The following is a 25,156-nucleotide window of genomic DNA, read 5'->3' as shown; positions in this document are numbered from 1 at the left end:
CACACACCAAACTGCTGTCAGAATGAGATGGGGGAAGAATACAAATTGAGAGGATGTTGGGTTCTAGAAATGGGCAGACTCCCTAAAACACTCAAGTTGGCTTCTTGGTGTTCTTGAATGCAGTTGCTTAATCCTGAGACTTTTGCCTCATCTTGAAGTCTGCCTCTCCTCTTGAAACAATGTAGTTCTTTATCCTCTTTGCCCCTGTTTTCTGTTTGACTAGAAAGTGGTTTCAGACTGAATTCACCTGGGAAGGTTCTGTGGGTTAGGACTGCAAAATTAGGGTTGAGCATACGCCACCTCTGTAATATCAATGGGGGAATTGCAGTTTGAGGGTGGAATTATCCTTGAGCAGCTTTATTTCTTAATGTTAAAATTATTTATAATTTATTTCTTAAATGCACTCTTGGCCAATAGTCTGTCAATGGTATGTAAAATAATCAGAGTGATATAATTTAGATAGAGTAAGAAACTGAACACAAATACCAGGTCTGCTTTTGTCTCACTTTCCCTGCTTCACCTGTATAGAAAACACGTTAAAAGTAACTGTCTAAATCACTGCTGAAATGTGGGGAGAGGATTGGGCAGGAAGTATAACACTAACTCCGGTTGAGTGTCCCTTTAATTGTTAGCATCACTCAGTGAGGCAACTGCTTTCAGTTCATGCAGAATCTGAGAGCAGTCTATGGAATAAATTAGATGGGGAGACAGACTGGTAACTTTGTTTGTTTGGCTTGATACTTATTAATTGTATTTGTAAAGGTTTATGGCTTTTCTGTTGTAGAAAACTATGCACAAGCTATAGAAGAGTTTCAGGCATGCCTCGCCGTACAGCAGAAGTACCTAGAGGCCCATGACCGCCTGCTAGCAGAGTCACACTACCAGCTGGCACTGGCATATCACTACAACAGCCAGTTTGATGACGCAATTCTGCAGTTCCGTAAATCAGTAGAAGTCATTGACAAAAGAATGGGTAAGTAGACTTGCTAAAATTCTAGCTCAGTGGTTCTCAAACTATTTTATTCGTGAGCCCTTTCACATCGCAAGCCTCTTAGTGTGACCCCCCCCCTTATAAATTAAAAACACTTGTTTATATATTTAACACCATTATAAATGCTGGAGGCAAAGCGGGGTTTGGGATGGAGGCTGACAGCTTGTAACCCCCCCCTCCCCCCAGTAATAACCTCATGACCCCCTAAGGGGTCCTGACCACTGTTTGAGAACCCCTGCTCTAGCTAGCAAACTGGTTAACTGTCATAGGAAAGCTGGATTGAGCTGAGGTTAGCAACATGGAAGCACACTACTCTCCACCGTTCTCTGAATGGTCTCTAATGAAGGCAGGGTAGCTCAGGTGCCCTTGCCTGTTGCATTGTTCGTTTAATAAACTGCTGACAACTTAAACCTGTCATCCTCTAGTGATGCTGACTGAACGAATAAAGAAAGCAGAAGGAGGATCCACTGAAGATGAGAAGGAGATCGAAGAATTAAATGGACTACTTCCTGAAATTAAGGAAAAGATAGAGGATTCAAAGGAGTCTCAAAAGAGTGCAAGAGTAGCTGAACTGGCTTTGAAAGCAACTCTGGTTAGCTTTTAGTTTAATTACTTTTCTAGTAAGTTGCCATTAACTAATGGTATAGCTGAAGGAGAGCAGAAGAGCCCACAACAGCAGGGTTGGCTGTACTGGTCTAGAATTAGTGATTGTCTGAAAATGACTTACCTTCCCATGACCAGAAGCTGTTAAATCACTCAGAATGAAATATGGCTGACTTCCCTTTGACTTTGAGGGGGGAAAGCATTGGACTATCACATGTTGCCACTTAGCTTTTCCCTCTTGATTAAGCTACCTCTTATTGGACAATCAGCTGGCTCTCAACAAAGAGGCTAGAGGAGACAGTGACATCACATGCCAGCTGTTTAGCACTAAATAACCAGAAGGGCAATGCTTTTTGGCAAGGGTTTGGGTTTTTTGGGCCAGATGGCAGTAGACTAGAACTGGGTTACAAATACAGCCTAGTTTGAGAATCCTAAATTTGGTTTAAGTCTGGTTCAGCATCTGGTGGTGGCATATATCCTGAATAGTTGTATAGTGTAGCCAACCTTTCTGAAGGTGCTTCTACACTGAAGACCTTTCTAAGGCAGGAGAACAATTAAGTTCTGCCTGCCTAACTGATAGGCAACCTGTTTGCTCACTCACTGTGAAATATCAATTTGTTGGGTTGGTATAAATGTCTACAAACTGGGTGCTTGGTACAAGAAACAAAATAACCACAACTGAAGATTAAGTACTTCATAATTTTACAGTCAGAATTGATTTGGTTAATGTAGATATAATAAATCACATCAGAGAGAAACTAAACAAACCTATTAAACCCTAACTTAATTCATGGTATAGCAGGAACCATGGATTTGTGCGGTAAAGTCCCAGCATGCTGTGGAGCTCAGAAATACAACTGGAAGCCAGTACTTGGTTAATCACTATGGCTTCTTTCATTTTAGGTTGGAGGCACTACCTCCAGTTTTACACAGAGTGAAGAAAGCTGTTCCGTTTCCACGGTAAGTGAAACAACTCTGAGTTCAGGCAGACATTTAAGTACTACTAAATTGGAAGGTTTTAATGTTTGATGTCACTTACATTACAACCTCTATCTTGTAATAGATTCCAGTAAGAAAGCCAGCTGATGGAACATCCCAGTGTGTTACAGACATCTCTCATCTTGTCAGAAAAAAGGTGTGTCCAGATATATAGCTATTTGGACAAACTAATATAAAACTACCACTGGCTTGCACTGTGTCTCATTTGATTTCTTGGCTAAACAAAGCCTTTAACGATCACTGTTATGCACAGAACAAATTCTAAAAAAAAAAAAAAAGGAATACTGCATAAAACTCCTTTCCCCTGGGAGCCAATCAGTCTTCCTGGAGAGTAGCTTTTGATGGTTCCTTTGTATGCTTTACAGCACTCTGCTAGATCCACACTAGTTTAACTTCAAAGCTGAATTGTGTGGGTCATGTAGGCACTTCTTAAATAAGTGCTCTACTCTGTTGAGGCCCTGCATGAAGGAGCAGGGTAGACCATAGATAAAGGGCAAACAACCAGGCTGGGTTGGGTTCCCTTATTTCCAAGTGGAAATGGAGCACTGAAGTTAAATAACAAAGTAGCAAAGCCAGTCTAAATGTCTAGAATTCATACTTCTAATAAAATCTGACTTATTGGAGTAACCTTAAGGGAAACTAGTGTTTGGTTGTAGTTTAACATTAAAGGGTGTTCTCATTAGTATTTTCCTAATCTAAATCAAATTTCACAGCACTTTTCATTTGCCTACTGTATGTACTGTTATGACACACCATGGCTATCTGCATTTTGTCACACCAGCATCTTTCAGAGCAAGTTTGAAACATCTGCCCTCAGCTCTGAAGCTTAGATCAGATGTCATGAGTACTAAAAACAGAAATTTAATCTAGAACTAGGATGCTTTTCTGCCAGGTCATAATGAAGGATGGCAAAAATGAAGATAGTATCAGAACTCTTACTGTAACTAAACTCTTATGCCTAAAGCTTCAACTGAATCCTAACTCCTGACTCTTTGGTGTGACCCCTCATAACTAAAAGTTGAATAGTTAATGAACAGTGACATCTAGACGCTAATTTTCTTAAGTCTTAAATTTTTACATAGTGAAGACTAAACAATTTTGTCTTCAGAGGAAACCAGAGGAGGAGACTCAACAGGGAGACAATGAAGCTAAGAAATCTAAACCAGAACCGGCTGTCAATGGTGGTGGTGATGCTGCCCCCAGTGGAAATGAGGTTGCAGAAAAAATGGAAGAGGAGGTGGGCAGTTGAGTCAGAATTCTGTGCCATGTATATTTCCTTCTCTGTTCAGGCATACCTTTCATGCCTGGTACATCTAATGCTTTATTACCTTCTGGTTTAAGACTCTTCTATAAGGAGCTGGGGAATTTGCCCAGTTCAGCAGAGTGCATGTTACACACAAGATGTTTAGCCCTTAATCATTTGGAAAATAACTTGGAGTTCAGTGTATTAAATTACAGCTGAGCTAAAACACAGAATTCTCCTTTCTGCTAAAGTATTGGTGTGCAATGGAATAAAGCCTGTTTGATTTTAAGTAAAAGGACACTCAGGCTATGGAACTGTCTATAGAGTAGTGCTTGGTTTCTGTAATTACCGGTGAAATGTAGGTAACCAGTCAATGCAATTCTCCAAGCTATCAATTTATGCACCAACTGGTAAAGCGTTAACTGATGTGGAACATATAAGACTGGCTCTTAACAAAATTCATTCCTCTCTTTCAGACAGAGAAAAGGCCACAAGTGGAATCGGGGGCTGCAGTTGAAAGTACAGTATGATAGGTCTTCAGCATGGACCACTCCTCTCCTCCCAAGGAGAATGGTTTTGTATATAGTGTATTTTTTCACTTTGGCAACTTTTGTATGACTTCAATAAAGATTGTAAGCAAATGTTTCAGATTTTGCCTCAGTAAGGGTGAGTCCTGTTCCTGGTACTCAGCACAACAGTACAGATGAATAATTTCTCATCTCTATAGTATTGTGAACAAAATGTCCCAAGGACCTTTACCCAGCTACTTTGAGACTGTAATGAAGTAATGAACGGCATGTCACAGGTGTCTTGCTTGGCTGATTTTAGAAAGTCAACTATTTTCTTCTTGGAGCTTTAGATTTGATCTAGAATTAACAGCTGGGCCTGAAATAAGGAGAAAACGGAGGCAATAATTCTGTTAACAGTCTGTAGAGTTACAGCTGTCCCTCTTAGATAGAGACAAAACAAAGTTTAAAAAGGCACAGGATACCTCTAGAGTTGGGTTCTTTACTACAGAAGGGATTGGAAAAGCAAAACACTTTGATTCTTACTTTACTAAATGGTGAATGAGGCCTTTCATAGTTGGATGGAAATGCAAATTAACACCATTCTAAAATGGTATTTCTATTATTTAAAGAAGCTTTAACTGTCCATAATATCTAAGGTCTTATCAATTTATATTAAACCAGTTTATTAAATTAAAGGCGGTGTTAGCTGTAATAACCAGAATCAGCTCAATTCATTACTGTCCTCTGAGATCATTCTCATGCATAGACTAAAAGGAGAAAACAAGTTTCCTAGTTTTTCAGCTCACTGATTTCTTAACTTTAAATGAACTAACTAGTCACTGAAATGATTCTCTCCGCACTTGAAGAGGCTACTGCTGTCAAAAACTGGTTATTGCACTTCAACAACTTCTGGCTCCAGGAGCTTCTACCAGTTCAGTGGTCTGACTTTCTTTAAAACTTGGCAGCAAATGTGTAGTATATTTTTAATCTAATTTTAAATCCTTGTATCCTGTTGTGAAATATTAGTGGTGCACTTCATATCTTGTCCTCTTGGTGAAAAGCAACCAGATTATAAATTACTCATGGGAACTAAAAGTTGGGGAAACCCCTGGTGCAGATTGAGTGGGTGTGAGAAGAAGGGAGTCTGTCTCCATTCTGCAAGTAAGAGAATGTGATGTTACAAACACAAGTGTAGGTTTAGTTTTGTCAGTTAATAAAACTATAGGGTTAGAAGGACCACAAATTATGTAACTCTACCTCTAGTCTAACCCCCTGCCAAGATGTAGGATTTGCCATAGCCATCTGTCTTGGATAATTATCCAGCATCTTGTTGAAAACCTCCACTGAAGGAGCTTCCACACCTTCCCTAAGGCAGTTTGTTCCATTGTCCTGCTGTTCTTACAACTAGGAAGTTTTTCTTAAGACTTAATCTAAATGTGCTGTGCTGTAGTTTGAACCCACTGCCTCTTGTCCTGCCCTCTGTGGCAAGAGAACAATTTTTCTCCATCTTTAACTACTTGAAAGGCTGCCATAATCATGTGCCTCCCCCTTATACCAAACTAAACCTACCCAGTTCCTTCAGCCTTCCCTGATATGGCTTGCATTACATACCTTTGATCATCTTTGTCACTCACCTCAGGTCCTTTCCAGTTCCCCTACATCCTTTTTGTACAGCAGTGACCAAAGTTGGACACAGTATTCTAATTGGGGCCTGACCAGGGCTGAATAGAGTGGTACTGTCACTTGTATGCTATGCTTCTCTTAAATCAACCCAAAATTGGAATGCTGGATGTGTGTTTTTTCACAAGAGCAGTGCATTGATGACTCAGGTTGGTCTACCATGACTGATTCTTCTCAGCCGTGGTGCTGCCAAGCCAGTTATTCCACATTCAGTGTATCATAGAACTGGAAGGGACCTCAGGAGGTCATCTAGTCCAGTCCTCAGGACTAAGGATTATCTAGACCATGCCTGACACATGTTTGGAGATTTTTAAGAGCAGGTTAGACAATGATGGAGATTCTACAACCTCCCTAGGCAATTTGTTCCAGTGCTTAACCACACCGACAGGAAGTTCTTCCTAATGTCCAACCTAAACCTCCCTTCCTGCAATTTAAGTCCATTACTACTTGTTCTATCCTCACAGGTTAAGAACTTTTTTTTCTCCCTCCTCATAACCTTTTGTGTACTTGAAAACTTATGTCCCCTCTGTCTTCTTTTCCAGCTTAAACAAAGCCAATTTTTCCAATCTTTCCTCAATTCATTTTCTAGACCTTTAATAATTTTTATTGCTCTTCTCTGGACTTTCTCCACTTTGTTCATATCTTTCCAGAACTGGGTAATACTCCAGTTGAGGCCTAATCAGTGTGGAGTAGAGTGGAAGAATTACTTTGCATGTCTTACTCACAACACTCCTGCTAATACAGCCCAGAATGATGTTTGCTGCTTTTTTTTTTTTTTGGCAACATTAGCAATTAGCTTTGAAAAGTCGTTGAAAACAGGAGAGATTCCAAATGACTGGAAAAGTCTATAAAAAGGGAAATAAGGACAACATGGGGAATTACAGACCAGTCATCTTAACATCTGTACCTGGAAAGATAATGGAGCAAATAATTAAGCAAGCAAAGGCCTGGTCTACACGGGGGAGGGTTGGGGGTGAATCTATTAAGTTATGCAACTTCAGCTACATGAATAACTTAGATTTCTTTCCACCCCTGCCCCCCAACCTAGTGTAGACCAGGCCTTACATGTCTTTGCTGAATGTCATTCTGTGGGCTATAGCCTAGTTCTCCAATTTATCAAGCTGCCTTTGAATTTTAGCTCTATCCTCCAAAGAGTTTGTAACCCCCCCAACCACCACCTGTGTCATCTGCAAATGTGATCTGAACATGGTAAGAGACTGTGCTGATCATTAATAAAAATGTTAACCACCACCAGACACCCAACAGATTCATGTGGAACCCTACTTGCAACCTGTTTCCAATGTGACATCATTCCAATAGTTACTCTTTGTGTGTGGTTGTTTAACCAATTATGGATCTATTTAATGTAGTTCTACCAAGCCTGCATTTCTCCAGCTTGCTTATGAGAATGGCAGGGACGTGTGTCAAAAGCCTTGCTGAAGTGCAGGTATATTATGTCCACTGCCTTCCCCCTATCCACCAAATCAATTAGATTTTCAAAGAAGGAAATCAAGTTGGTTAATACAGTTAACATAGCTTTCTTACCTCTTGCTGGGTTTCTGCCGTCTGGCATTAGATCTGTAACTTTAGCACCACCAGGCTCCTTCTTGTAGAACTCTATGCCTTCCATGGGGAGGTAGGACTGATTGATACCCTGAGGTTAAAAAATAGAAGGTTAACACAGTGGGGATTCTTAAAAGATGACTTCAATTGTGCAGTGTTTTTGAACACTTTTGATAGCAGGGACTGGCTTGCTTTCTAAACTCTGTCTGAGAGATCTCATCCACCAGCACTGCTCCAGTGACCGGTTGTTTAGAAACATTGCTCAGGTACATGGAAAACAGTGTCTTCCTGGGGTAGTGATGAGGTACCTATAACCTTGTTAATCTAAGAGTCCCGAACATTCAGTGTTGCTGGATCTCAACGGTACTGTCTTGGAAACTAAGGTACTTCTAGACCAGGTAACTAGAAAACTCTAGCCAGACAGATGTGTATGTATACAACCTCATTAAATTATTTAAAGAGGAATGCAAGAAGGTGTTCCCTCCCTTCAAAAGCCTGGTCCCTTTACAGGAAGTCTGACTTTTTTTCTAGGCATTGTCAATCAGCTCTTCCCTCCAAAAGCCTGCTGATGGGGGGGAGGGGGGGGGCTAGTCAAGTTAAGTACCAAGTATAATACAGCAAGAAATTCTTCCACTTTATACTTTAATTTCACCCTCCATTTAGCTATATAGATACACACACACCCCAAAATTCCTCTACCTCCCTATTACTGATAGGAGGGATAATCAGACCTCAAGTGATTTTTAAAGTCATAGTGTGTGAGACAGTAAAACGTGGGTGTTCAGGCTCCCAGGTTATATGCACTTTAGCCACAGTCCTCTTTCCCTCCATTAGGTGAAAGTAGAGGTAATTACCCTTCGAACATTACAGGACGTGTAGTAAACAAGCTTGTGGAAGTTCCCTTCAGTCTATTTTTTTCACTCTGCTATTGACACTCCCTATAGATGTCCTGTAATAACCGGTACTTGTGGCTTTTGTAGCACGTATCTTCCATTGCAGTCAGATATTATGAAGTAGTGGGGTCTATTCCTTCATGTGCATGCCACTGCCATTAGTAGAGGTGAGTTGTGGCTGTCTGCATAGAACCTGCAATGTGAATAACTTGGCTACTTCAATAAAATCCACAACTCATCCCCTCCCTCAGTGTTCCCAGGCCAGTGCTGATTCTGTAAGCACCGCTCTTCTTGCAGATACTGAGCAATCCGAGCAGTGCTGCTGGACAGTGACGTGTTGTTAGCAGGCCTGTTTTTTAGATAAGACCTAAAATGGGTTTCCTGACCACCTGTGAGCATTAAACATTGCTTGGCACATGCTCCCCAAAGTGGTGGTACCCTGGTTTCCTGGACAAATTTCTACACAAGCAGGGTCTGCCTCCTTATGGTCATTGGTAGTATCAAAGGTGAGGAAACCCTAGGGCCAAGTGCCAGTTCCATTCAAAGGAGGACACCTGCCCCCCTCCACTAACAGCATCGCATCACCGTGCTCACCTGTTTGTGGGGCAGGCTAAGTTCTTCATCCCGCCTACCATCTGCTATACGGACAACCACAGATGCCCCTCTTACCAACTGAATCTGTGAGATGGAGAACACCTGTCAGCCTGGTGTTTGGGGATAACTGAAGAGCACCCACAATTGGAGTCAGATTTTTAAAACACAAAAAAAAACAAACCCTTAGCTGATCTCGCTGTGACACTGATGAGGGGAATGACTTGGCCTGGTTATGGATTCTGCACTGTCAAAAATCTTCTCTTTGCACTCCTGATAGTTACAAGCGCTGCACTATGTTGACCTGGACAGACATAGTGGCCTAATACTTTAGGCTCTGCACCAAAGCAGTTGCACCCAGGGAAATCCATTTTGATTTGCTAAAGGAGGTTACGACACTTGTGCAAAGTAGGTATAAAATGTCACTAAATCAGCACTCTCTTGGCAGCCCCGGAACAGCATTTTACACAGCTGTGAGTGACATGAAGTGGAAGGCAGTGCAGGGCTCCATCAAAGTTCTGGCATGGGACTCCTGGCACGGCTGCATATTATGCAGGAATTTAAGAAGGATGTCTATGCTCAACTCATTGGTACCTCCTAAAGTGCCCCACCAAACTTTTTGTACGTAATTAGTCCCGTTCGGAGACCACGTTTCTCTATAGATATAAGGCATAAAAAGCATTCAAATTTAGGACACGCCTAGAAGCATTTGGCCCGAGGCGGATGTGTATCTGTGTTGTACTTGCAAACAGACTGGCGCATCAATAGACATCAGACCAGAATAAAGTTCAGTGTTGGAGGAAAGATTAAAGGGAAACAGCTTCTGACCTACAGAAGAAATACTTTTTTTTTTTTTTAACACTTTGCCAAGTGGGGCTAAACAGCATACTACACTAAAATCACTTGGGAGGGCGAGTGGAGGGAGGCCCTTGATTCCTCCAAGATCATGAGCAGTTTGACAATAATACTCATGTTTCAGGGTAAGGGCTCTGCAGGATGGGTGAGGTAACATTCAGTCTTGATGATTTCACTTCAGAAAGCTAAAGATGAGTTTTCTACTTGCCTGCACTACAAAATTCAACCTCGAGCTGAGCACAGACGGGTCTGTCGTGCCTGTCCAGCGGGGAACAGTCCTATTGTGCGGCTGGCACGCACAGGACAGTGCTGAGGCCTGGAGCAGAAAAGAAGCCACCTGGCTCATGCCGAGCTCCATTAGCTCTGCAGGACCAACACGATTTTTACTCCTCCAAGGCCCTAATTCTGACCCTATTGACATCAAGGGGAATTTGACTGTGCAGTGTGGCGGGTCAGGAGGGGTCATTTTTCATCGAAGCCTTAACACTGTAGACTCCTCTCGCTATTACACAGTGATTAAAAACACAGTGCACAGGCGTGGCATGATTTACTCACCACTTTCCTGTTTGCCAGCCCCTGTGTAACGCTGGCGCACGGCCCCTGGGATAAGGCGGTCACAGTGTTCTGTTGGAACATGAGCAACACCCACACTTAGCTGAAGAACTAGTAGTCTGCGCCCACAGCTGCAACGTGTTGCCTCCCTCCCCACCCCCATCATTTTCCCCAATGGTGGCACAAGAGGAGTCCAGTGGGCAGGGAGCAGCCAAAGATGGGACCTTTGGCCAGAGAACTTCTGAGATGGGACTTTCTCTGCCCTGTGCTGATCGGCTGTTTCACAATGTCACACCCCCATGTGCCCCATCTGCCCTGTCCCCTTCACTTAACGTCACGTCTCTTTCCATTTAGCTGATCTCCTCCTAATTAACCCCTGCCCCCTCACTCCAAAACCCCGTGGCACTAACATACCCTTTGTTGCCATCACCCTGTTCGCTCGGCATGTGTTACACCCCTTCCCCGTGTCGGCTACTAGGGTATGTCGACACCGGGATAAAAATCCACAGTCGGCCCAGGTCAGCTGGCCTGAAAAATTGCTGTCTAGACCTTTGGGCTCAGGCTGGTGCCTGAGCTTTGGGGCCCTGTGAGGCAGGGACCCTGCCAGCTGTGGGTTTATCATCCCTGTGTAGATGTATCCTTGGAGTGTGAGCTCTTCAGGACAGGGACTGCCTGCTGCTTTGTGTCTCTACAATGCCCAGTGGGGTCCCACTCTTGGCTGGTCCTTGGGCACGACTGTAATAAACATGACTAATAATAATCCTTAAAAACTAGTGCACTTGAGCCGATGATGCTGAGTAATAAGGGACCCTGAGCAGCAAGGTCATCTCCCTGTGCAGCACTTGTCATCCCAAAGGTGCTATAGAAAAGCATGAGGGCACACGGGAGAGCTGCATTTGAACACCAGTGGGTCTCTGATGAGAACTGGTCTGTACCTGGCTGGGAGCCCCCTGGTACAGAGGCAGCTGATAAACGTCAGTGTTGCAGTAGCCACTAGAGAACACTTGGAGAGCAGCCCATGCTTCACTCCCCAATGCATAGCGCAGCCTTTCGCCCTCTTTCCTCATGATTCCTCTCTGCACTGGTCTGGGGGCTGCCTTTTTGCCCGGAGTGTCTGGCTCAGGGTTCACCAGGACTTCGTGCAGGTGGATAATCACCGTTAGATACTCATTGTAAATCCTCTGGGGAAAGGACTGGAAGGAAACAAAACATTAGCTGTGAAAAACTAAAAACTGATCAAGGAACTGGAGACCATTTCGTGGGCAGAGGGGGAAGCTACCACTTCATTAAAACAAAACACTTCAATGCATAACCTAACGGACCAGTGGCTTGAGCAGCTGGCAGCATGGATTCTGACTCACTATGTGGCTGCTCGGCTTCCGTCTGCCCTATCTGCAAAATCAGGATCCTCTGCCCTTGCTTTGGAGTTCACACCATGCCCCTTGGTCTGACAGGGACCGAGTCTAGTGCCCTTCAAAGCCTGTATCTCCAGGTTCTCTCTGTGAGCAAGGCAGCGTTTTAATGTGGACGCTGGCCCAAGCTATGTTGTAACGTATAGTTAAGATGTTAAGTTGCAGGTGGGCTTAGAGCCTCGCCAGCTGCATTGTATCAGGACAACCAGCTATCTCAGTGGTGGCCAACCTGGGCTCCGGAGCCCCATGCGGCACCTCAGATGTTAACATGCGGCTCCTTGTCTAGGCACCGACTCTGCGGCTGGAGCTACAGGCAACAACTTTCCAATGGGCCGGGGGGCGCTCACTGCCCCACCCTGGCTCTGCCCCAGGCCCTGCCCCCACTGCACCCCTTCCCGCCCCCTCACCTGAGCCTGCCGTGCCCTCGCTCCTCCTCCAGAGCCTCCTGCACACCACGAAACAGAAACAGCTGATCGGGAGGTGGAGGTGCTGGGGGTGGGGGGGCTGCTGACATATTACTGGGGCTCTTTGGCAACATTCATTGGTAAATTCTGGCTCCTTCTCAGGCTGGCCACCCCCGAACTATCTCAACCCACCCTATGGGTTCCTAGGTAAATGAGAAGCACCTGCAGAAAGCAATACCTTGAATCCATCCAGCCACACAGGCCACTGCTGGTAGCTGTCAAGGTCAAGCTCCTCCACAAAGACAGGACGATCGTATTTTAGCCAGGGTTTCCCAAAATAAAAGGCCCCAGGGGGATTGAAGCGGAAATGAGCCACTGTCAAAGCAGACCAGGGTAGATTCTTGGCACCATCCACTGCAACCTGGAACAACCGTGAGCAAAGAGATCAACAGCCAGGGACATTTGTAATCAAGAGACTGTGGATGAACTAATACAGCTGCATACCATGACTGGATGGTCAGAACTGCCGCACAAAACCAGGAGTCTGACGGGGGGAAGTGGAAGGGAAACACCCCTCAAGCTGTACCGTCAATTCCGGAACAATTGGATGGTTCCGCTAGAGCAGGGGTGGCCAAACTTTTTGGCCTGAGGGCCACATCGGGGGTGCGAAACGGTACGGAGGGCCGGGTAGGGAAGGCTGTGCCTCCCCAAACAGCCTGGCCCCTGCCCCCTATCCACCTCCTCCCACTTCCTGCCCCCTGACTGCCCCCCTCAGAACCCCTGACCCATCCAACCACCCTCCCTCCTTGTCCCCTGACTACCCCCTCCCGAGACCCCCAGCCCCCAGGATCCCACCCCCATCCAACCCCCCCCCATCCCCTGACTGCCCCAACCCCTATCTACACCCCCACCCCCTGACAGGTCCCCCAGGACCCCACCCCCATCCAATCCCCCCCCCTTGTCCCCTGACTACCCCTTCCTGGGACCCCCTTCCCCTTATCTAACCCCGCTCCCCGCCCGCTTACCATGCCGCTCAGAGCGGCAGGTCTGGCAGCCACGCTGCCCAGCCGGAGCCAGCCGCATTGCCCACGTGGCGGCGTAGCTGCGGAGGGGGGGGCCACAGCAGGGGAGGGGCCACAGCAGGGGTGGGACCGGGGGTGAGCCTTCCCAGCCGGGAGCTCAGGGTCCGGGCAGGACGGTCCCGTGGGCCATAGTTTGCCCACCTCTGTGCTAGAGTGACCAGAAGTGGACTCGTTAAAGACACTGGAATTTTTTTTTGGGGGGGGGGCGGGGGGCAGGATAATAAAATCTTAAATTCTCTAGAAAGCAGCGGGGCCCCAGAGCAGGGTGCATGCAGTGTGTGTCTGCGTATCACCCAGGACCAGCTCCATCCTCGCCCCATATGGAACCCACCCAAAGGCAGCAGGGTGTGGAAGGAAACCCTTTGCAGGGACAGTGGTCACACTCTCCCCTGGTGCCAGGAGAACAAGCTTCTCCACATTCCATTACCTAGGTGGGGCCCAACACCTGTTCTCCGACTGAGAAACACACACGCTCCTTGAATCACCTGCAAAACAATCCTGACCTCAGCACCAACCTCTCTCTTTATAAGCCCAATTCCAATGTCCACTAGGACACGATACATTCATTTAAGACTATGATATGCAATTGGACCTGCAGCAGAATTCAGGCAGGCAGCATACAACTACCTGAGTTAGAATTTTGGGGTTTACCCCTCTAATCTTGCAAAATTGCCATGGGCTCTTCAACTCCCCCAAGTGATCATCACTCTGGTTTTACATCTTAACCAAAAGACAGGGCTGATCACTTCCAACAGCTCTCACAAGCGAAGCAGCATCAGTTCAGTACTTGGATGGGAGAGTGTGATTCCCTGAGTAGCAGCACTAAATCAATGCACTCGCATGGTGCAGTGTCTATTGACGGACTGGTAGTTTGGCTGCAGGACAAGGAAAATACCTGGCCAGTTCCTCAATTTTTCTGATGCTCAAATCCTTCCACGCAGGCAGTAACTGGGAGCGTAGATGGACAACGTGCAACCGTGAAACATTTAGTTCTGCCTCAGGTGTTATGTTTTTACGTCACAGCCACAGCAGAACCTCAGAGTTACAAACCGACCCATCAACCACACACCTCATTTGAAAACGGGAGTACACAACCAGGCAGCAGCAGAGACAAAAAAGGGCAAATACAGACCAGTGCTGTGTTAAAGGTAAAATACTAAAAAACAAAGGGAAAGTTAAAAAAAAGATTTGACAAGCTAAGGAAACTCTTTCTGTGCTTGTTTAGTTTAAATTTAGTTCAAAGCAGCATTTTCCTTCTGCCTAGTAAAGTTTCAAAGCTGCATTAAGTCAATGTTCAGCTGTAAACTTTTGAAAGAACCAGAACGTTTTGTTCAGAGTTACGAATAACGTCCATTCCCCAAGTGTCCGTAACTCTGAGGTTCTACTGAACTTACTATTGCACCAAATCTGTGGCCAGCTAGGATTTAGTGGCAACAACAGAGAGAGAACTCAGACCCTCCTGCTCAAAGACACAGGAAGCTCTCCACTATACATGAGTGGTAGAGGGCCAATGATACACAGTCAAGTATTTCTTATTTCACCCGGAAGAGGACAGGCCCACACACAGGCATTAGCCAGTACGTTTCACTATACCCATCTGCTGTTCACCTTGATACCGTATGTAGGGAGGTATCGAGAGACATAGGTAAGGTTGAAAGGCTGAGGGCTGCTGTCCATCGTCCTGGTCAGTGTCTCTTTGATCCAAGTAGAGATCTCCTCATTTGTATTCCGCTCCAGGCCTTCGTTTCTAGCAAGCTGAGGGGCAATCTCCCGAACCAGCACAGCAGACCTGAGCACGGGGTGGGGGAAGTGAACAGAGGCACAGCGTCGGGAAAGGCTTGCAGAGAGAAGTGCTCCATCCATCTGAAAGCAACACCCCACACCTCTCACTCAGGCCCAGAGAGACGCACTGGGAGACAGATGCTGCCTGGCTGGAACCATCCATGGGGCTGACAAGAGATGACACCACCCAGTCCGCTGAGACAAGGTCCAACACTGGAACCGCAGAGGGGGCCGTGGGTCAGGGTGCAGGTCGAGAACAGCAAGCGTGATGCTGAGCAAGAACGAGATCCACCGGGAGAGCGTCTCAGGACTGAAACAACAGAGGGGAGGCTGCGGGTCAGGACGGAGACGTCTCGGTGCAGCTGCGTGGGGGGAGCCCAGGGTAGGAGGGGCCGCAGATCAGGATCGAGGGGCGCAGGCAGCCGCCTGTGGGGCACCCTCCTGCATTCGAACTGGTGGCGCACAATGCCCCTGCCGCCCCTGAAAGGACCGGGGCTGTAAATTCACCCACACGATTAAGCCCAAATAAGAAAAGCTCCTTCCTCTCAGGCCCCCAGCACCTGCTCACCTGTTTCCCATGGCGCTGTACAGGCACCTCTCTCCGGTGGTGGGCACGACCGAGTCTGAGTCATAGACCCCGTCTGAATAGTCAGGCCTGGGCTGGAAGAGGCCGAGTCTGACCCAGTCTGCTTGGGGAAGCAGGCTTCTCTGCAGGGTTTGGTGGCTGGAGTCCACGGGGGCTCTGAGCAGCCTGACGAGCAGGCTGGCGCACGGGACGTACCTGTGGGGGGAGGAGCGGCACGGGGTCAGAGCCTGCACAATCCACAGCACGGCGGGGGCCGTTACAGAGCCCGGACACAGAGAAGCAGGGAGTGAGCCGGCCGGGAGCCGGGGGGTTACCGTCCTGCGGAGGTGAGAGCGCCGACAGAGAACGGCTGGTCCGTGGCAGGGCCTGTGTGGTACACGCGAAGCTGGTGGGCACCCTCGTTCAGAGAGACCTAACCAAAGCAAAAGCTGCAGGTCACTTGATTCACACTCCACGGCTAGCCACAGCTTCCCCCTCCAGAGCGGGAGGAACCCACGGCTGCCCCCATCCCTTTCCTGGGCAGACCCTGCAGGGCATGGACTAGCAAAGTGCACTTCCTCCTCAGCGTGTTCCAAGCCTACAGCTGATCTCCAGCCCCTGGCCTGGCCAGCCGAGGTCACTGGGTTCCTGGTTTCAGCAACAATCCAGCTCACCCCGATCCCCCCTCCCTGCCCCACGTCACCCCGCCCCGGAGGACAGGGGAGCTCACCCGGATACCCCCCCCACCTCACCCCACCCCAGAGCACGGGGGGGGCTTGCCCAGATCTCCCCCCGCCGGGTCTCGCCCCACCCCAGACCATGGGGGAGCTTGCCTGTAACTCCCCACCACATAGTGTGGGATACTTGCCCAGATCCCCCCGCCCTGCTCTGCCCCAGAGCATGGGGGAGCTCACCCAGATCCCCCCCACCACAGAGTGTGGGCTAGTTGCCTGGATCTCCCCACCCTGCCCTGCCCCAGAGCGCAGAGGGGCTTACCAGATCCCACTGCCCTGTCCCCAAAGCATGGGGGGGCTCACCTGGATCCCCTGGGAATGTGCCCCAGGGGCTCTGTGCGTCCCAGATTCCACAAAGAGATTGAGAGCTGCCCAGCCAATCAGGACAAGCTTGAAACTGAACCGATCCAGGGAGTAGAGCTGTAAGAATCAAAGGCAGCTCGGCGTCAAGTCAGAGCCCCCCAGGAGAGACCCTGCACCTGGACACAGCTGAGCCAGCACCTTGCACTTAACACCTCACAAACTCAGTATGGTCCCATCACTTGCAGGAGAAGAGCAGCTCCCCTCTCAGAGTGTCTCTCCTCTCCCGCCCCACGCAGCCACGGCTCGCCATCTCCCCCCCGCGGGCGGGGTCTCCACATGGCTCGCCCTCTCCGTGTCTGTCATCTGCCTGGCTGCTGCACAAACCTTTAGCAAGAGTGCAGCGGAGGGCGGCACTGCTGGATCCCGGATCTGCACTCTATAGTTGTAGAGTGGCTCGAAAATATGGCTGCTCAAATCAAGGCCCGTGGAAATGTCTGGCCCGATTCTGAAAGGAAAAGATGGGGGAGAGACCATAAACCAAAGATCAGTGTCTCCCAGGAGAGAATTTTGGGGCCGTTCCACTGTTCTCCGAGCTCAGGCCGGAGGGTCTTGACATGCTGTACTAGGACCCCTTCAACCCTTGTGTATTCGGGACTGAGATCCATCTCTCACCGGTTAGACAAGCCACCCTGCACCTGCTCAGTGGAGTGGGAGCAGCGTGTCTGTGTGCAAATGCAGGTGTGCATGGCGGAGCTGCGCTGGCATGCCCCATGGGGTCCCCAGAAGTCTCCATCTCATGACCCAGCATTCGCAATGTCAATAACTCACAGTGATGAAGGTACGAGACCCTCATGCTACGCAGCGCAGAGGTAAATGTGGATCTGCATGTGCACTAAGGTACACACATTTTCATTACCATTCCTGGCCCGCCTGCACCTCCCCAGGCCCTGGTTCTGATCCAGAGCCCATGGCTTGTCATTGCCCTGCTGGACCCAACAGCTCGAGACGACATATTGAGAGAGAAGAGGAAGCCCCACCCTCCTGGTGGCAGCCCATGAATTGCTCCTCCTTACTGGTTGTAGCTGCTGTCAAAGATCCGGCCAGTGACCCTAGTGATGGTGACGGCATCGGGCAGGAACCGGGCCCCGTCGATGTACAGGTCGAAGCCGTCCGTGGCGATGAAGGGCTCCGAGGTGGGTGTCTCCCTGGTGTGATGGATGAACGCCGCCTGCAAAGACAGCACCAGATCTTATTGCAGAGCCGTGTCAGCAGCCACCTCGGGCGTGGAGGTGGGTCCCGTTCTTCGGGCAGGGGGCGAGATGGGGCCGTCACGGCCGATTACAAGATCCTGAATCTCGGCAGGGGGTTAGACGAGATGACCCTTCTGGCTCTATGGTTCTGTGAGGACAGCTGGGGATGCTCCGAGCCCAGTGAACCTAACAAGCCCCACATCTCCCGTGCGTGGGCGCAACACAAAGCGAAACCCGGGGCAGCCTCAGGGGGCATTGTAGTAAAGGCTGCACTGGTCCACCCGGGAGAGGGGGACGCGCAGCCCACTTCACTCCTTCCCTGGGCTGAACTGAGGGGACCCCCAGAGGAGTCAGTCCAGAAGGACGCCCCGCCCAGGGCTGACCATGCTGGCTCCAACGCAGATCCAAGCAGGGCAGCATGTTTCCCTATTATTAGGGCCCACTCCATGAATGCTCTATTCTCAGTGCGTCTGCCTACCCCTGCTATGTGCCATGGGGGTTGCTGATTTTGGGGCTGAAAGCGCCTCTCACTCAGAGCCAAGCCCTTGGGAAAACAGGGAAGCCCAAGCCCAGAGGCGTATCAGAAGGCAATGGGCTGAAGGCTGCTGGTTGGTTGCTACTTGCTGAGGCCCCAGTGATCTCTCCCGGCTCAGCAGACGGGGGGTGCGGGAGTGACACACACAGAACGTGGGAGTCTCAGAGCAGGTCAGGAGAGCGCCGTCTAATGCGAGGGTACCTCTCCAGCCAGGCCCTGCCCTGCCCTGCCCTGTCTCCCAGGCCTGGCCCTGCCCTGAACCCCTCTGTGGGCAGGTGAGACCAGCCCTCCTGCTTTGCTTGGAGATCCCAGGACCTGGGGTACTCACCCAGGGCCAGTCCCGCGGCTGGCTGAGAGTGACTGGCGACTCGGGTGGGAAAGGCTGGTCCGGTTTCTTGTCGCTGAACACGTGCAGCCTCCCCCTGGCACTGCCGTACGGCGGGAAGCCCTGGGGCTGCCGCTCCTCAGGCTGAAGTGGGCACCATGCCGCGCCCACGGAGACAAGGTGAGAGGTACGGACATCAGTCAGGGTGCAATGCTGGCTGGCCCTGTGAGGTGGGGTCTGAGCTGGTGCTGAGCAAGGGGATCAGGTTGTCCCTTCATCACAGCCCTGGCTGGGACGCGGCACAGGCTGGTCCTGCCTCCTGTTTAACAGGAGCCCTATAGCCACTCTTCCACCAGGTCCTGAGCCCGACGTGTCCCTGTGGCACCAGGGCAAAACATCCCTCCTCTCGCCATCAGAGCACGGCACAAACCTTCCTACGTTTGCACAGACTCAGGCCCAGCCAGTCAGACCATGAGCTTTCCCTCATCCGGGTTACACTGTAACTGGCCCGCAACAAGGGTGGGGGGATGATGGAATCCACTGTGGGGAGCTTATGGGGTTCAACCAGTGCTGGAGACAGAAATCCAGGACATCATAAAGAAATGAACTTCCAGGCCTTATTCGCAACACTGTTCCTGTTCTCTCAACTCACTGCTTAACTAACCCTCCAAAATGCCAAAAGGTGATGCAGTAAGCCAAGGCATTGCAACATCTCTGTGCTAATGCTCTCAGAGGAGTTGGGCACAGCATTGCCTAGGCCTGGAGCCAAAAAAGACATTCCTAGATTTGTTTCCATGCCACAGTGTTTGCTCCCCAACAGTAACCAGGGAACAACCTGGAAACTTCAACCCTGGCAAATTTCAGCCCTGAACAGGATGGAATGGAGAACTGGAGAAATGCATTACTTAATGGCGCTTTAGAACGGCCTGCTCTAGAAGCCTGGATTTGGATCAACAACATAATGAAAAAAAAAAAATCAGGGAATCAAGGAGGGAACATTTTCGTGCCAGGGGAAAGCCTCCACGCACCTGCTGTGCTTTCCCATTGCAGTAACCAGTTGCTGGTGCAGAATGTGCATTGTCCATGAAGGTCCCATAGGGCATCACTTTATTTATCCCCCATAGACAGCCACTGTTCACAAAGGGCCTGCTCATGCAGTCCTTACTCAAGCACGTCAATGAGAGTTTTGCCAGAAGGAGGCCAGCAGGATCGGGCCCTCGACCGCCTGCCTTGTTTGTCCCATTATTACACTCGATGGGGTTAAGCCCCGGGCCATCATGTCTGCTTCTGTTGGCCCAGCGCTGGCAACAGACTTACCAGGACGGACAGCGTATGGGCAGCAGGCATAGGGCCATGGTACAGGGTCAAATCATGGGGCCCTGTGTTCCAGGTCACTGCTCCTAGGCCCCCTTTCCTCGCCACATCTGTAAGGACAAGACGTAAAGAAACTAACTTCTCTCTGTCGCGCTGGGAACGGAGCCCCCAAGCCTCAGGCTGGCTGGGATGCCAGATGCACAGACGGCTTACCGGAGCCAACAGGCTTGGTCAGTCTGAGGACACCCCAGGCTGCCAACCACGCGTCAGTTCCCAGCGGCCGCTGCTGCCCACCCGAACCCTGGTCCCACGGGGTGGTGGCCGCCCCTCCACTGGGCCAGTGGTAAAAGCGGACCATCAGGATCATGTCCTCCTTCGGCAGCAGGTCCAGGAAAGTCACCTGGGGGAGAGAGAGGGGCTGCGTTTACAGAAACCTCCCTCAAGCGGGCCAGGAGTCTGTGCCTGTCTAGCGTAGATGCTTACACAGCTGTGTCCGAGTGCCCCACAATCACTAACGGACTTCCCCTCATGCCCCTGTGAGGAAGGGCAGGGCTGTTCCTGCCATTGTACAGCAGGGCTCCTGACACACAGAGAGATGAAGGGTCTGGCCCAGGGTCATGCAGGGAGTCCATGGCAGAGGCATGAATTGAACCCAGAGCTCCTGAGCCCCAGACTGGGGTCTTAACCACAGAGCCACGTCTCCTCCACAGCCACTGCCCTGCCCCGGCTCCTCACCCAGGAGCTGGTGTTCTCCAGCCTTCCCAGGGGAAGTGCGTCTCTTGGGCCAGCTTCTCGCCAGCCCCTGCAAGGCTCTCAGAACGCTCCCTTCTGCAGGCTACCCAGGAAGGCTCTGCCCCCACCCGCCGCCCTGCTCACTGAAACGTCCCAAGGGTGCGCTGGGCTCGGCGTGGCCCTCACCCCTCAGAGCGAGGGAGCTGCCACCTTCCTGCTTGTGCCCTGCTGGGCCTAGCGAAAGGCAATGCGATGTCCCGGCCTCCATGGCACTGCGACTCAAACGCAGGGTCACAAACGTACCCGCGCCATGGTTTAGCATCGCACCCGAAGCTGCCCTTGGGGGCTGGGGAGAAGGGTGTTCCAGACGCCAGGGCCCACTGTGTGGGTGCCCCCCAGAAGGAATGGGCTCCTGGGCAGAGGAAGCAGACGTCTGTCCCCCTGTTGCAAAGACACCCCGACCTGCTGCAGGAACCAGGCTTCAGGATCAAGTGCCTTATTTTTGGTTCGTCATTAGAGGGAGTAACTCCAGGGCACACGGCTGGGTCTCTCTGCTCCCTGCGTCAGGGATCATGCGGTGTGCTACGGGGCATTAAGGGGAGACTACAAGCAGCCTGTGGTTTATGAGCAGGATGGACTATGCAACGGAAGAGTAGGGCAAAATTGCCAGTAGTCTGGCGGGGTTATGCATTAGGGGACTGTGGGTGTACTGTGATCAATGGCTCAGACTCCCAGACACCCCACACGCTGGGGCCGACTGCTGCGGCCAGGGAAGGCAAACAGAGCTGTACCCAACTCTCCCCAGGGGGGTCCTTTTAACTTGTGTCACTGATTCTGGACTCAGCAGCTTGGACCCATTTGGACCAGGGCTCCCCTGCTCTCTCTGTGGCCAGGGACTCAGGGCAACCTTGTGAAATCCTCACTTTGGGGATCCCCCCCCTCCAGCAACACCCCAAAGTTCTGTTACGCTACCTCCTGCTCCCCGAATATGAAGTAGCCGAGTTTAATGTTGGATCTCACAGGGGTCGTGTAGCAGGTCATCCCAGAGTTCCTGGTGCTGATCACCTGGACAGATAGACACACAGATGCACAAACCTATTAACAAGGGGAAGGCGTCAAGTCCTGATACTCCAGACTACGGAGCAGGTTTCCATTGCAGAGCAGCAACAGGGATCAATTAAGCAATAGCTCCCTACAAGTGATCTGCTCCCATCTGAATGGTGGAGGGACCAGAGCAGGGATGAAATGGGGCTGGAGCCCAAAGGACCAGGGTTCTGGTTCTTGTAGGGGTGGAACTGCTGTCCCCCCTATGCCCTATGGTGGCAAATGGGCCAGTCTGCCCTCTTCAAAAGGCCTACAGCTAGCAAAGCACGGGGTGCCCCTGAATGGCCCCACCTGACGTGGAAATAATCCCTCTCTTCAGCACCTTCCTCTCTAACCCCGGCCCAGGGGCTGGGGGGTGCAGTCGATTCATTCAGACTCACCGTTTCCCCAAGCACAACAGTGTCGGCTCCTGGTGGGAGTCCTTCACCAGCTGCTCCAGGGGGTTGGGGATCTGGCAGCTGGTGCATTCACCCTGGCAGTGACCATGTTCAGATGCAGGGGTGAGCCCTATCTGCCCTGTTTTCTGGTGATAGCCGGTCAGCCTGAGGAGCCCGTCTCCCAGTGGGGCGCCTTTCACCCGGTCTATGATGAACCCCAACCTCTTCCCCGCGTCATCATTCCTGGGCTCTCCCTGCTGGGGCTGTGTCCTGCGTTCCTGGGCCTCCGTCAACTTCCCGCCCCGAAGGGCTGCTCCACCATGCCTGGAAGGGTTTGGCCCGATTACTGATTGCTGGGCCCTGCAGCAGCCTCGCAAGGGCAGGGCTGGCTCAGCAGCGGGGTTTGGGGGAGCCCTGCCAAAAGCCAGGAGGGCACAGATGGAGTAGAGACCCAGTGGTGAAAGGCCCCAGCCCCCTTCCCTGTCTTCAGGCCCATTCTCCCTTGGCCCTATGCTCTGGGCCGCCTCCCCTTACCCAAACGGGACTGGGACAGGCCAGTGCGAGAGACGCTGGCCTCGTGGCCTGCAGCTGTGCGACCTGGGTCCTGCAAACGCCAAACCAGGGGAAGGGGCGGCCAGCAGCCAGACTCCTCGTCATCCCCTCCAGGGCTGTATCTGGGGGGCACCCCGTGTCACCTGTTGAACTACAGGGGCAGGCTTTGCATGGGGCTGAGCTCTGAGCAGCAGCAGCCCCACAGAATGACCCTGCTACAGCGCGGCCCGTTACTGCCCCCGCACCCGCAGTGCGGAGAAAGACAGGCAGCCAACGGGGAGAACCAGACAATCCGACAGTCTTTACCTGCAAGGGCCTTGGAGTGGTCTGTGATCCCCGAGCTTCTGGGGTCGTACGAGGACCCGGAAGTGGGGGGAAGAGAGGGGTAGGAAAGGGGGATGGGAAGAAGGGAGCGGCCAAGCTGGCTGCAGTACAGTGTACAGGATACGCAGGGGCCGCAAGGGTGTGTGCCGGTGTTAGGATACCTGGCGCTCTGTCCTGTGCTTCCCCCCCTGGGTCAGCAGCTCGTAGGTGGCGGAGGGACATTAAAGAGAAAGCCAGGGACCTGCTGCTGGCAGGGCATGGCCAGGCCTATCGGGATGGCACCAACCCCTCAGCCTGCTGAGGGCCAGCGCTGCGGGGCAGACTCGGAACAAGGGACACGCAGGCCGCTCTGTAGGATGAGGGGCTCGTTGAATTAGCACCGGCCACGTTTCCGGCTTCATCACGTGGTGACTATTTATACAGCCCCTTCCATCCCAGGCAGGACAGAAGGGTAACCGGGAGGTTCCTTACGGAGCCAGGAAAGGGCTGCCCCCGCCAATGTCGGTGGGAAGGACCAGGGCAGCTAATGAGACTCAGCCCATGTGCGCATGGAAGGACAGGGCACTAGCTGCTAAGCTACAAAGATGACCTGGGAGAAGGCATGCGGCAAAGGCAGGGATGCTTGCAGTACGGGAACCCTGAAATCAGGGACAGGGTCACCCCGAGCAGAGAGCCCAGGGAGGAGAAATTAGCACGTCAGAGTCAGACAGAGACACACCCCGGAGAATCAGAAACAGCTTTTGTTAAGCAGTGACAGCCAGGGCCAAAACCACCAAAGGTGAGAAAGAGGAGCTGGACTCTCCCCAGGCTGGGATCCCACAGACCCGGGACCCCTCGTTACTGATATTATTCACACGCCCGTCAGAACATGCCTGGAGACCCACATGGAAAATCTATGCACACAGCCAATGGGTAGGGTCTCCCTTAACCTAATGTCCAAGTGACCCCACAAGCCCCTACCTTCAGCTCTGCTATCCCCAGGAGAATACTCTGGGGGCTTCGCCATGTGCTGGGAAGGCCAATGAACCTGATGTCAGAGCAAGCGAGGGGAGCAAATTCCAAAGTGTGGGTGGGGGAAGGCTCTACCCTACCAAAGGAAAATGCCCGGATGTGTAGAGCCAGGAGCTATGCAGATTGCTCATTAACACCAGCAGAGGATCTTGCAGCTGATGTTGACTGCTCAGAACGCGAAAGCAGCCTGAACTTGGGATAAAAACCTGGTTTGCAGCATTTGCAAGCTGGTAATGAATCTACAGCTCCTTCTTTAAGCATGGCTGCCCAGGCCAGGCGTCGTGCATTTGCAAGCAGTGCTTGGTATGCACGGTCATAGAATCACAGAAATGCAGGGCTGGAAGGGACCCTGAGAGGACATCTAGTACAGCCCCCTGCCCTGAGACAGGACCAAATAAACCTAGACAGTCATTTGCACCTGCAAATTACAGAACGTGCCCATCATGCCATGTGCTAACCCTGTCGGAGCACAGAATCTGGGCTGGACCCGCAGTGTGTACTCAAGCAAAGTTTCCAGCCGTGGGTGTTTTGCCTGCAGTCATGAGTGCTGGGTTTTAGCCTCTATCATTTATTTACACGTGCAAATGGCTGAAAAATTGGGCACCTGGATTTAAAGGCCTTTAAAGAAAAAAAAACACCAAAACCCTCATAGTGTGACCCCAAAAAAGGACATATTCAAACCATTCAGAGAACACACAGTCCAAAGGCCCAGAACCTCCTGCCACTGCATTCAAAGGCAAAACTCTAACTGACTTCAGTGGCAACTGGATTGAGCTGTGAACCCTAAAAAATTACACTCATTACCCTGCAAATACAGAGAGACTCATGGGTACAAAGATTCTCTATGTTACAGGCGGAAGGATACAAAAAG

General features: G+C 50.7%; 2 protein-coding genes across 9 annotated transcripts in view; one reads left to right on the top strand and one right to left on the bottom strand.

Annotated features, from left to right (window-relative positions):
* Positions 1–4,484, top strand: part of NASP (nuclear autoantigenic sperm protein) — an 18,274-nt gene extending 13,790 nt beyond the window's left edge. For 6 of the 7 annotated variants that reach the window (XM_078854132.1, XM_073357872.2, XM_073357870.2 and 3 more), the window contains 6 exons: positions 785–973; positions 1,417–1,583; positions 2,498–2,554; positions 2,658–2,729; positions 3,702–3,830; positions 4,313–4,484. In XM_078854132.1, the coding sequence (XP_078710258.1) occupies positions 785–973; positions 1,417–1,583; positions 2,498–2,554; positions 2,658–2,729; positions 3,702–3,830; positions 4,313–4,366 (668 nt within the window). In that variant the 3' untranslated portion in view covers positions 4,367–4,484. The remainder of the gene's footprint in view (positions 1–784; positions 974–1,416; positions 1,584–2,497; positions 2,555–2,657; positions 2,730–3,701; positions 3,831–4,312) is intronic. The other variant, XM_073357873.2, reaches the window with a different exon arrangement.
* LOC140916351 (uncharacterized) lies at positions 410–25,156 on the bottom strand. 2 transcript variants are annotated; one of them, XM_078854131.1, is made up of 16 exons: positions 23,257–25,156; positions 21,890–21,982; positions 20,399–20,585; positions 20,189–20,295; positions 18,875–19,015; positions 17,835–17,989; positions 17,146–17,266; positions 16,762–16,878; positions 15,728–16,173; positions 14,986–15,166; positions 12,534–12,716; positions 11,415–11,672; positions 10,483–10,551; positions 9,076–9,159; positions 7,571–7,679; positions 410–4,721 (listed from the first exon to the last, which is right to left on the bottom strand). In XM_078854131.1, the coding sequence occupies exons 1-16, from the start codon at positions 23,494–23,496 to the stop codon at positions 4,669–4,671; spliced, it is 2,544 nt and encodes an 847-aa protein (XP_078710257.1). In that variant the 5' UTR covers positions 23,497–25,156; the 3' UTR covers positions 410–4,668. The 2 variants fall into 2 exon arrangements, 1 of the variants encoding a protein (XP_078710257.1); XR_013636206.1 differs by lacking the exon at positions 410–4,721 and adding an exon at positions 8,443–8,674 and having other exon boundaries at positions 7,604–7,679.

This window comes from Lepidochelys kempii, chromosome 8 (genome assembly GCF_965140285.1).
Source record: "Lepidochelys kempii isolate rLepKem1 chromosome 8, rLepKem1.hap1, whole genome shotgun sequence".
NCBI lineage: Eukaryota > Metazoa > Chordata > Testudines > Cheloniidae > Lepidochelys > Lepidochelys kempii.
This window is presented reverse-complemented; position numbering and strand designations above follow the sequence as displayed.